Raw genomic sequence first — 13,127 nt, 5'->3', positions numbered from 1 at the left:
CCTTCGAATACTTGGATAAAGGAGTCCATTTAGCAAATTACCTGCTTATCAAGAGCCTTTTGTGGTAGCTGAGAGACGTAAATTACTGTACATGCATTTATAATACAGCTTGAATATGAATGTACTTGTCATTTGACCACTTAGTCCAGTTTCCATTCCATTTAACACAAGATGGGTTTTCTTAAGATGAATCACAGCTCTTCAGACATGCAAAATTTGTGTTCCAGGATGAGAGAAAGTACAGGCTTTCAAGTGCGTTAAAATTCACAGCACAAGTCATTTTGCTTAGGAAATTAACATACTTTCGAACATCTGAAACAATTCCCAGCAGTTGTTTCTTGCATGTTGTGTTGGTTGTGTGTGAGATAGCAAATGTGTTAAATTGAGTGTTAAATGTGTGGGGTTGTGCACCAAATGATTATAATATTGATTTTTAAAACTTAATCTAATACTTTTTTAATAGTTCATAATACCAACAGCAATAAAATACGGTTTAGAGTTTTTAAATGAATGTTAAGAGGCTAACACCAGAATGACGTGGAGATGACTTGGGGAAGCTTGGGATGGAAGGGGCTTGGTGGTTTGGTAGAGGCTGTTTATAGCTTTGCCTAGTGAGGTGGAGTTGGCTCTGGAGGTCTTGAGAATGAGCTCCCAAGAGGGACAATAATAACTCTTTTTTAGGTAAGAAGCGTTTTGCATTGTTTTATGTTTGAATTTTAGCCAGTACGGTTAACACCACAGTTTTACTAATATAACAGAACCCATTTAGTATATCTTTAAGGTTGGAGAAGCCCTTTAACTCAGATCTGTTACTTGGTTTCTTCCCCTGTCTGTAATGTGTTTTTCCTTGTTTGCCTGTTTATAAAATAATTTCACATCTCTGCGAGAAAGTTGCACTAATTGTGCAGCCCTGTTGTTGCTTGTAATACCTGAACATGCCGGTCTTTAGCTGTCTCCATAACTGATCAGGACTGAATATGTTAAGTGTTGATTTCTCCCTTTGCCACATTTCCACCTTGTCCTTCCTCAGATGAGGCCAGCCCATCTGGATATCTCTGGACAGCCCTGATTCAATCCAGTGATGTGGGCTTGTTGCTAAAACTTTAAAAAGCTTACATTTCCAAGAGAAAAGACTGTGAAGCTTATTTTTCACATAGAGATGATAAATAATTTTATGACACTGAAAAGTTAAACTTGATACTCATAAATAAGCTCATTGTGGTAAATAGCTTATGTTTCTATACATGCAAAAAACAAAGCTTTGTAATTTTAATTTCAAGGGTTCATGTTGATCTGAACCTCGCCTGTGTTTTATTTTGACTACTACTCTCTACTTGTATGTCAGGTGCCCTATGAAAACTACAAGAAAGTGCACAAATGCATTTTCTCATCTTACTTTATCCACTGTTCTGCTTAAATGGATCATTGTCTGAGAACAGCAGTGTGGAGCTCAGAGTTGCTCTTGTAGTTCCACACCCCAACCTCTGGTGCCCAGTCTCAACCTCATGTGGGAGTAAAGCAGTCATCAGGATGGGAGTGCTGTTCCCCTGTCCTCATTTCCATATTGTGCTCCATGGGTGTTGAAAGTTTCTGAGTTCTAAAATTGCTTTCCATTCTTCTGCCCTTCTCTCTTTCAGGTTTCTTTTAATCAACCTCATTTAAGACAGTAAGAAAAAAAGCCAAATGTATCATATTATAATTTTATAAACATGCTGTTGTAGAATATTAATAGCTCATGCATGCATAGCACCTTTGCAGTATACTCAGTATCACTGAGTTACCAAATAAATGTTGGAATTGGGTGATAGTGAGAAAAGACTTGAGGATAAGTACAGTTGTGTGTGTATCCTTTAGGTCATTAGCTATGGTGACAAATTCTGTATAAGAATATGATTTAGGTCACACAGGCTCTCATACTGCCTCTCAATAGTCACAAAATAATCTATTGTGCTTGCCCCTCCAACTCTTATGTACCCATAGTTGCAGCCTCTTGGTTGGTTGGACTCAGGTTGGTGTCCAGCAGAATGACTTTGACCTCAGGAAAATATTAAATTCTCTGCCCTAGTAGCTCATCTATAAAAATTAGTACTTACCTCAGAAAGTTGGGGTTTTGTTTTGTTTTGTTTCTTGTTTTTTTGAGACAGTGTCTCACTATGTAGCTGAGACTGACCTGGAACTCACTACGTAGCCCAGAATGGTCTCGAACTCACAGTGATCCTCCTGCCTCAGCCTCCCAAGTGCTGGGATTACAGGCATGCTCCACTACACCTAGCTAGAAAGTTGGTTTTGATTTTATTTTTTGTAGTACTATGTCTGGTGTGTGGTAAATGCTCAACAAATATAGTAAAATGCTCGATAAATTCCAGTTTGCATCATTATATTTTTGTTATTTTGATCCATTGGTGGGAAGGTTTCCCCAACATTAGTACTTAAGATACTAATAACGTTTCATCTATGTAAGATTTCGCATTAACAAGACATAATCACACTTATTTTTTGTAGGTTATATTTTTAAAAGTAGCCAGGGATTTAGCTCAGTGGTTCTGCCCGCTGCCTTGCAACCCGGTACCATAAACAAACACACAAACAAACAAATAAAGTAGTATACGAACACCTTTTGTTTCCTGTATGTGAATATGTATTTATAAGATTTTACTGAGTATGCTTTTAAGTGATCTGTGTGCCCTATTTGAGAATTGCTGGCTTATGTTATTTATAGATTTGGTGTAATAATAGTTTATTCAGTAATAAAGATTAAAGTCATCATGTCTTTTACTATATTGTTTTTATAAACTGTTTAATTATTACCCTTTCCCATTCTTCTGTGAAAGATACACTATTCTTATTCAGAAAGCTGCTTTGAGTCTTAGTTTTGTCTAGGTTACATTGCTTTAATTGCTATAAAGCCATGAAGTTTTCTTTGGTAGTGGGAGCGTGATGATTTTTATGCCAAGTATTATTACACCCCCCTCCTATCTACTACGATGTTTAACATCAGGATTTTGCTACACTTGTAGATGAGTCGGCAAATCAGAAAGATAATTCCATATTTATCCACAGTCAAGTACTTAATTGGGATTCCTTAAACAAAATACCATTTGCTATAGCTGTAAGAATTGAGTGAGCTTGATTTTCTTTGAAAGCTGAATACAAGAAAATATCTGCAAGGTGCCTTTCAATGTAAAACAAATCTTGTAGTGTGAAAATTCAATTTTCCAGTTTGGCTGCTGCTTCTTTTTTTTTTGAGACAGGTTCTCACTGTAGTTGAGATTGACTGGGAACTCGCTATGTATGTAGCTCAGGCTCGTCTCACAGTGATCCTCCTGCCTCAGCCTCCCAAGTGTGGGTTTACAGACGTGCACCACCACACCTGGCCAGTTTAGCTTCTTCTGAATGGTGAATCCTGTTTGGACCAGAGAGAGATTTTTCAGAAAAATATTTTTTTGAGATATCAAAAATTTTTTTATAATCATTAATCTTTGGGTTAATAAAATTTGGGAAAGTATGAATCTGGCTAAGGGTTATGTAGTTTTAGAAACTTCAATTTTCAAATTCTTCCTTATTTATACTTTTGAATATCAGTATCATTGAAATTAGTCATGAAAGCATATTACACCTGAATGGAACTCACATTGCCAGTCACACTTGTGTTCTCTTCGTGACATAAGTGTCTGTGGTCTCTGATACTTTATAGATGATCAGATACTTTTTAAAAAGATTTCTTATGAAGTATTAATACTTTCTGTGATCTAGAATAAATTATCCATGACTTTTTGTATATAGCCATTTGGTGCTCAGATTTAAAAGCTGGTTTTCAAAATGCATTAAAGTCAATGTGAATCAAATAAGGAAAGCTCTACCCTTTACCCTTCTATTTTAGAGGCTCTAACAACTCTAAAAACAGCCTTAGATCTGGACCAGATTCCTTCTGAGCAAGCAGTGACCTGCCTTATCCAGGCACTTGCCACTAAGGGTGATGTGCAGAGTATAGAAGCAATTCAAAAGATGGTCAGTGGAATTGACTCCATTGGGCTCTCAAAAATGGTCTTCATCAATAACATTGCTCTGGCACAAATAAAGAAGTAAGTATTCTCAAGCTCTTTTGCATGAACATTATATTACATACCATCTTTTAAAACTTTCTTAGTCCCTTGGAAACCATGTCAATTTAGAGGAAATTTCAGTAGTAATTATTGTTGCTGATTATTATGTTGAAAATATGTTTTGTATTTAAGTTAAATCTTAGAATAAACATCAGATTCATAAAATTCACAATTGCTAACATTTCTCATATGTTTGTATGCATATACATGTGTGTGTATGTGTGTGTGTTTTCCTATATATTCATTGTGAGGCCTCTTGTCAAAACACTTCTCTACAAAAGTGAAAATGATTTCATTTGTCAGCAGTACTCGAGATACTGTACTAGCATATTGTGAAACAGAGGCCCAGCCAACTTATTAAAGATTACATGTCTGGAATGAGGGATGTAGCTCAGTGGTAGAGCACCTACATAGCGTGCACAGGGCCCCTGGGTTCCACACCCAGCATATGCACAAAAAAAAATTTCTATATTCCTCACCCACCCACATTATCAGTGCACATAGCCACAAGAAGGGGAAGTATTTAGACTTGATTTTTTTTACCACTGTCCCTGGATGCCTTGTTGGGAATCATCGCTGTACAAGTAAACAGAACTTGATTTTTTTTGTTGTTATTATTGTTAACCTCACTAACAAAGTTCTTTGCTCAAGTTCTGGAGTGATGGGGTAACACAGAATTGACACTCTTAGAATGCCTCTGGGGAGAAAATGTTCTTCAGTTGTCAGGCTTACATACATTTAATGAGATGTGATACTAAAATGTTTGGTTTTGCGGGATTTTTTTGTTTGTTTCTATTTCTTTGAACCCCCAAACAGTTGTTTTGGTTTTTAACCTTTAAAATTAATTCCTTAAATAGATCTTCAAACTTTCCTCTTAATAAGAAGATGGCATTCTTTTAAGTTAGAAGAGCAATGAAATTATCCAGTAGAAGCTGAATGAATTTTACAATTATATACTATATACTATAAACTATATACTATAAACATTTTCTTTTATGACATCAAGAGCATTTTTGTGTTCACTGTTAATTGAAATCCACCAGAAAAATCTATCAAGATGTTCAATATACTAATTTAAGCATAAAATCGATTATTTGGACTTGGAGTATCATAACTGTAAAATTTCAATTATAAATTACCTTTAAAAATATATGTAGTTGTTCTTCATGATTTGTTCAGCAGCCATACAATTGATTTTTTTCAACATAAAATGATGGTGCTAGTTTTTGAGAATTTTGATAGGAAGTATTTTCCAAATATATATTACCTTACAGAAAGAAATTTAGTGACTGTGGGTTAGAGACATGAAAATATACCAGCTGAAGACATGACCATCTTTAAAAGATATATTATCTGTATTTTGTACAGTAGGGGCTATTGTAGATTATAAAGCCAAAATTTTAAACATTAACATTTTAAACATTATCAAATAACAAATTTTAAACATTATCATTTTACTCCCAAAGAGCTGCAAAATAAAACATTTTAGACAGTTATCCTGATTAATTTTTTATATTTAACTGTTTCATCTTTTGAGAACAATATTTTAAAATAAGCAATCATTTCAACTGAGCAAAGTAAGTAGCTGCTGTAGCATGAACTGCTCAGTGATTGCTTTTGCTACCCAAATGTGATTTAACTATATAATGGTTTCTAAGAATTCCTGTTAATTATAAATATATTCCTGTTTTTCATAAAGTATGTACATGAGTGGATTTAAAAGTAAGTTCATACTTAAACTGGCTTTTTATATTAATATAAAAGCAATTTTCAAAATAATTTATTTTGCTTTCTTTTTAGCAACAACATAGATGTTGCCATAGAAAACATTGAAAATATGCTTACTTCAGGGAACCAAACCATAGAACATCGGTACTTTGGCTTGTCATACTTATTCCGAAAGGTAATAGAGGGGCAGATAGAACCAGCAGTTGAAAAATGTAAGTTGATTGTTTAAAGAACACAGAAATACATATTCTCTGTATTAACTAGACCAAATTTCTTTTATGAACGAATCATATCACTGTTTTAACAGAAGCTTTTCCTTACCTGTCATTTTTCCAGTAAGCATCATGGCAGAGAGATTGGCCAATCAATTTGCAATTTACAAACCAGTCACAGATCTTTTCCTTCAGCTTGTGGATTTGGGCAAGGTAGATGACGCCAGAGCTCTCCTACAGGTAATGACTCAGAGCAGTGGCACTTGCAGCTTATGAGAAGCAGCTGAGAAGTTACTTGACACGCTTCTGTGTGGCACTCCAGAAATAAAGTGCAGTACGACTAGCCCGTTTAAATTCATTGTGAAACAAAGTTGCATATCAAGGAACGGGATTGCAGGCTGTAGTTTGCCAGTTTCAAAGATGCTATGTAGGATGAGAAAAATCCTTACAATTTAAGAAATTGTCAACAGTGGAGAAGATGAATTTTGCTGGAATGATTTAAAAACAAATGTTTCCATCCAAACAATAATTCTTTTTGATTTTCTGTTTTAATTTCTCTAATGCTCTAAATAGTATGCATCACCATGGCAACACGGTTTACAAACAAAAAGTAGGAAATGTTCGCTTTTCAAGTACAGCTTCTCACTGAATACTCAAGACGTTCTCAGTGCCTTATTCAAGGTTTATTAAGAGTTGATTTTTGCTTTCTATTCACTTACGTGTCACAGACACATTAAATGACAAATGCGGATCTCTGTGGCCCGCAATCTCAGTTAAATTAGCAATCTTCAGGGAAGGAGAGACAACTGCATTCATGCCATTTTAACAGAACTAAATATAAAGCCGCGCCAAGTGCGACAGAACGGTGGGTGATCGAGCTGCCACTGGCAGTGTACACAAACAGGCACCGCTGGGGAGCCCCTTCCCAGCAGGTGGCAGTCAAACAGTCACCATGATCCCGCCAACGGCTGTGTTTGTGTAGACTCCCTGTGTCAAATTGAGGCCTGAGACCAATTTTTGATAATAAATAGCATTATATTCACCTACATTTCTACCGGCAGCGAAATATCTTAAGTAGCAGATAGGAAGGTAAGACTGCACCCATTTTTGGGGGCTCCAGTTTTGATTCTTAAAGTCCATCTAGACTGATAGTAGAATCCAAACCATTTTTAAAGGAAATGCCTGAAATTTTTCCTCTGAGTTAGCAGTTACATAAAAAATATATATAAACTGGTACTGATTCTGAGGCTTTACTTTTGTTTCTAAACACAGAGGAATTCCAGTTAATTGTGAAATTTCTTGTTTGATTCGGTTTATTTACCAACCCCCACTCCATTCCTACCCCCCCTTTTAAGGAAAAAAGGATTTTAGGAATCTTTATGTTGTTGTATCTTGCCTTTAGTATCAAAAGATTCTGTCTTAACATAAGGACTCATGTTTTATCTTCATGTATAGGTATAGGGATATAAGCATATAAATATCTCATCATACACAAGAAAATATTTATTCTGCATTACCATATTCTTTCTGATAGTTTCATAGACAGTGGCACTTGACTTCCTTTGGCAGCTTATTTTCAGCCATATTTTTTTTTCTTTTTTTCTCAGCCATAATCTTGAGGGCTGCATAGATAGCTAAGCCAGTAGCTGGGGCAGGAGGTAGTCAGGCTCTGACCTGCTGATCTAACCCAAAAGCTCTTGGTACCAGCTGAGTGTTAATGCTACAGCAGCAGTCTTTTCACTTAGGTCCCTTCAGTTGACTGAGGTTCCAGATGATAAACCCTTGATTCATCCTTTTACCAGCTTGTCAAATAAAAGAATTATTCTTGCTTTAGTGCAGAACACTTTTTGCACAGATATTGAAAACATCAGTTTATAATGTAAATGTTCTGTGTGCCTGCGAAAGTTCTTTTTATACTGCTCGTTTTAGTATTGACAGTGTTTTAGAACTTTGAAAGAGCAGTATGCTTTTAGAAACTTAAGAGAATGACATCTATGATGAGTGTAAACTAAAATATTGTCTTGCCATATTTAATTTGACTATAGCACCGAAGATTGGATAGACACTTGATTTATCTGGTCTGTCACATAAACTTTTTTTTTTTTAGTTTAACTTTTGTCTCTTTCTCAAGCACTGGCTGTCTGTTGCAATGAAAGCCTTTTATAAAATAGAGAGATTGAAATCAGTCCTTTTGTATGCATAAGTGTAGGTAATTATACTTTAAAGAGAACTTGCTTTGTACATTTTAATTTTTATAAAGAAACGAGCAGTTATCTCCCTGACACCTTATTAAATGTATAATTAACCTTATGATCCCTAGCTCACTTGTGAATGCTTGGCAGTATAATTGGAGAGGAATAGTGTTTCTTTTTTTTTCTTTTTCTTTTCAGTCCTAAACCTTGTTCTGTAGTTGTTGAAGCATTAGTTTAATTTTTCCCTTTTCTTTTTAAACAAACTTTACACTTGAAATGCCAAGGACAGCATTCACGAGTGGTTTGCATAGCTTGTACTTGTTTTCTTCCCTTAAAAAACATGGTCATCTATTAAGCTTTCCTAGTGATGGTGATACACTACTATGTTGTTGTGAACTTCCTTAATTGAAAATATCCACCTTGGTCTGCTTGTTTATCAAAAACCTTTACTTACTGAAAATTTAATTTTTAGAGATGTGGTGCAGTTGCTGAGCAAACCCCAATTCTGTCGGTGTTCTGTCTTAGGAATGCTTCGAAACAGGGAAAGGTATGTACATTATTTGTTAACAAATCAAAGACAGTCTTGTTCCATGGTTTAACAAGAGTTTGTTGCTTTAAGATCTTATACCAAACACCATCAAGACTCAAGACTGTCTTAATTTTTAAGGTGTTGATGCAGAGTCATATGTGGCTCCTTAGTTGTACTAAAAATGCAAAACAGATTCTTGCAGCAGATTCCTTGTTCATGTATTTGGGGGCTGAGAGCCCCAAGAAAGGGCCCTTAGAAGTGGAATATAAAAATCACATGTCTTAAGTCACCGTAGTGCACTTAACAAGGCAGGAACAGTACAGGAGGAAACTAACCACTGCAGAGTGTACCCCATTGGGTGGCTGCTTCTGACCATTTCTCAGGTAGGAGCCATCACAAGACAGTGAACCATTTGGCTTTAAAATCAATGTGGTCTACCAAATTAATGTTCTTCTTGGTACAGTTACCTCACCTATATTGTAAAAGGGGTTTGTAGGTATGTGTAATATAATCTATTTTTGATGTTTAAAAAATAAATAATAAGAGCAAAGTGCCAAAAAGTATTTCAGATCTCATTTTACCTGTTGAGCTCCAGGAACTTCATGCTCAGTTTGGATACTTGATAAAGTTTCAAACTGAGTACAACTTGTAATTTTTGTTCAAGGTGGAACTACCTAACCATTTCACCTAAGGTAGGGAGGTCTGGTTTTCCTTTATTTCCATATACTTTCCCTACCTGTACACACATTTTTAAAAAATTTAATCACACTTTTTAATCTCTGAGTCATGTGTTTATGTACAACAGTGTTTAGAAAATACTTTAGGGGTGTGTGTGCGTGCACGTGACCCCCCCTCACTTCAGAGAAATTTCTTTCACATTTTAAAAAGTACACAAATCTGTGTGGGGTGTTTGGTTTGTAACATGCTCAGTGGTAGAGCTTGGGCTTAGTATGCGTGAAGCCCTGGGTTCCACCACAAGGAAAAGTATAAGAATTTTAAAAGCACTTGTAGACCAAGTGTGGTGAGGTGTACCTGTAATCCCAGCACTGTGGGAGTCTGAAGCAAGAGGAGTGTGAGTTCAAGGAAACCTTGGGTTACATAGAAAGTTCAAGGCCTTCCTAGACTACCAAGTAAGACCCTGTTTTTGTTTTTTGGGGTTTTTTAAAAGATGGATAGATTTTACTCGCTCAATTGGGCAAGCACTTTTCAGTCCATATTTGGTACTGTGGCAGATTCTTAACTGCCTGAGTCCAGAGATGGGATGGGAAGCATACAGTAACTATATATGCTTAGAACATTCCCCACAGGAAACCTCAGAATGCAGTAAGAAGTCTGGGGAAGATGTAGGTCTAAGTGTGGGTCGACTGAACACACATGCCTTAAATGGAATTAAAATTTTTAAAATATCAGTTATGATTTCCTGCTCTTTGACATTAGAATAGGGAAGCCACATTTAGCCTCTTGGGGGGTGGTGTCAGAGACCAAATGTATGTAAAATTTATCATCAGTTTGTTCCACATTTTTGGAGTATGTCTGGAAATACTATTTGATCATTTCCTCATTAAGGTACGAGACACTTCTAGATTCTCTACAGGAAGTAAGACCATAGCTGTATCTACATATCTTTCCAAGGATTCAAATAAAAATTCCAGTGAGATCGTGCAAATGGCTTTTTATGTACCAAGCAGGGAAAACTCTAGAATGTTGGGCTGAATTCTTCACATTTCATGAAAAAAATTTGGCACCTTTGAGGTCTCGTAACCTTTTGGCATGATTACCAGTTGATAAAAGAACCAAACAGTAAATATTTAGAAACATTATCCTGAAATAAATGTTTAAATATTTTAGAAAATCTTCATAGAAATATAAATGAAATTCATCCTTTGAAAAGTGCTGGTTTGTTTTAGGTGTAAATTAATTCAAGCAGCATCAAGTGCTGAGGCACACAGAAGGGAAAATCATTGATTACATTGAATAGGCAGTTTTTGTAATGATTGTCAAGATTTTCCAATGTAGTATTTATTTATTAGTGGTCAATTTCGCTGTTCTTTTGAGTTTGTGGCAGTGTTAATTAACTGCATTTTAACTTCCTAGGCACCAGTTCTGAAGTCTTTGTTAGAATTGATTCCTGAATTGCATGAAAAGGAACAAGTGTACACTTCTGCCATGAAAAGCTATGGTAATAAATTAAGCTTATTATAATTAAGTGATTTAAATTTTTGTAGTATAGTCAACTAAGTCATCATCTTGAAGGCAGTAATTGTAAATATCAGACAATTACTGGTGATATAAATGATTCACTTAGCCCTAGAATATGCTTTAAGCTGTGTGAACGTTATGAAATATTATATAACACTGAGCAGTATTGCTGAGCATCATCAGGCAGCCCAGATATGGTGCATAGGTTCCCAGCTTCAAAAAAGACCCAGAAGTTCACTGGGATTTATGTATTGGAAGCCAGTTAAGCCCCCTCAAGGCCCTGTACCTGAAAGGTAGCATGAAGAGGAGGCCTGTTTGAAATTGGCCCTTGCCTTACCTTCCTTCTCCCTCACTGCCCCCACCTATCTACCTACTCCTTTGATATAATAAACAGTCCAAGGATTTGAAATTGTAGTCTTTTAACCATTTTGTCCCTCTTAACTAGAAATCACATATGAAAGAAAGGGAACTGATCTAAAGTTTCCTCACTACTCAACGTAAATGCTACCATTTCTAAATGATGGTCATTTTTCTGTCATCTGATTATTTATAGAGTATATAAAGAATCATTTTGTTGATTTTATATTTTTTGGCAAGACAGGAGACTCAACAATCAGAATTAGTAAATTGGTTCTCCCGTTTTCTACCCTTACGAGGAGACCTATATTCTTATTTCAAAATAGAGCTGTCATTAACCTTCTCAACTTTCCATTAGCTAAGTAACATGAACTAATATCAAATGCATAAAGCACTTATATGTTACTACTAAAATAAGCAGGAAGGAGAGAAAGGAACAATACCAGAGCTAAGCCAGCTTCCTAGAAGAAGGTGGAGCTTGAATCCTTGACAGAAGTATGGAAAGGATTCCGCAGGCCCTTTGGGAGGGAAGCAGAGGATTTCCACAGAGGAAATTATTTTAGCCAAATTCAGATGGTCTGGTCCCATTCTAGTACGAGCTGCTGAGTCATTGGCCCTATATTCCCTTTTAGGAGAGCCTGGATGGATTGAGAACTTTAGCTGATGTTTCCTTTGAATGTCGTAGACCTTCAAAATTGTGTAATAACCAAAGCACTTGATACCATTAATATTATTCTAAAGGCCTTTAAGTATCATCCTGCTTGTCATTTTCCTTCTCCTTCATAGTAAGGCTACACGAGGGTATAGAGAAGCAGCGAGGACATTTAGAGACTTTGAATGTGGTTCCAGAACACAGTTTTCCTTGGGATAAAGGGATCCAGGAGTCCCTGAGCAAGTAGAATGTTCTGGTGAAAAGAGAAAGATAGATCATATTTACCTGTGTTAAATCGTTTTCTTCTTTCTTCTTTAATGTGGTCAGTCTTTGACAATGATGTCCCATCTGCCAAAATTCTGTATGAATATTTGACTGCAAAGAACATGAAATTAAATGACTTGTTTCTAAAGCGTTATGCATATCTGCTGAAGAAGGCTGGAGAGTCTGTTCCTTTCACTGAGCCCCCTGTGAGTATTTCTTAATTAAGAGGAGAAAAAGCCTCCACCAGCTGATATATGCCTTGTAGGAATGTATAAAAAATAAGTTGCACACTTAATTACATGAGGATTAGGTCTGTGTGAAAAACTGCCTGGGGAGGGCCTGAGGGACTGCACGATAGTCTTGACTATGGCTGGGGGAGAGCAGGGCCCTGAGGCTGGGGTTCTCCCCCAACCTGCAACTTGGTGTGGGTTTATTCACTGTCCTTAGGCAGGATTTCTGCTTGGGATAGGATTTTATGGCCTAGTATTTCAATAGCCAAGCATATCATATCACTATTAGCTATGCATTCATTTTTTTTTAATTTGGTTCTTCTTTATGACCTAGAAACTTTGTTTACATGAGTCACATATGCAGAACTCCATGCTAATGTATCATCGAGTCACCACGCTGTTTGTTTCAGACACCTTAGCATTCGATATCCAAGCGTAGTGTGCACACCTGCATGCATAGAAATGTGCATGCAAGGGCTCCCAGTGCTGACTTGAACTGTGCACTTTGTGACCCTCAGGAAGGAACTCCGGAGTCTGAGGAGAGGCTGGCCATGGGGTCACAGTCTTGCCTACTAGTATGCAAGGCTTTGTGATTTTAAAGTTTTGTACTGCCACATCTTGCTGGTGACTCATTAACTCTCTCTCTCTCTCTCTCTCCTCT

At 36.5% G+C, this 13,127-nt stretch overlaps 1 protein-coding gene across 1 annotated transcript in view; it reads left to right on the top strand.

Annotated features, from left to right (window-relative positions):
- Positions 1–13,127, top strand: part of Lrpprc (leucine rich pentatricopeptide repeat containing) — a 108,653-nt gene that overhangs the window by 94,927 nt on the left and 599 nt on the right. The window contains exons 32-37 of the mRNA XM_010611499.3: positions 3,881–4,082; positions 5,904–6,043; positions 6,168–6,283; positions 8,708–8,782; positions 10,859–10,943; positions 12,300–12,442. Coding sequence (XP_010609801.1) covers positions 3,881–4,082; positions 5,904–6,043; positions 6,168–6,283; positions 8,708–8,782; positions 10,859–10,943; positions 12,300–12,442 — 761 coding nt within the window. The remainder of the gene's footprint in view (positions 1–3,880; positions 4,083–5,903; positions 6,044–6,167; positions 6,284–8,707; positions 8,783–10,858; positions 10,944–12,299; positions 12,443–13,127) is intronic.

Source organism: Fukomys damarensis, unplaced genomic scaffold (genome assembly GCF_012274545.1).
Source record: "Fukomys damarensis isolate Sample0158 unplaced genomic scaffold, DMR_v1.0_HiC HiC_scaffold_2, whole genome shotgun sequence".
Lineage (NCBI taxonomy): Eukaryota > Metazoa > Chordata > Mammalia > Rodentia > Bathyergidae > Fukomys > Fukomys damarensis.
This window is presented reverse-complemented; position numbering and strand designations above follow the sequence as displayed.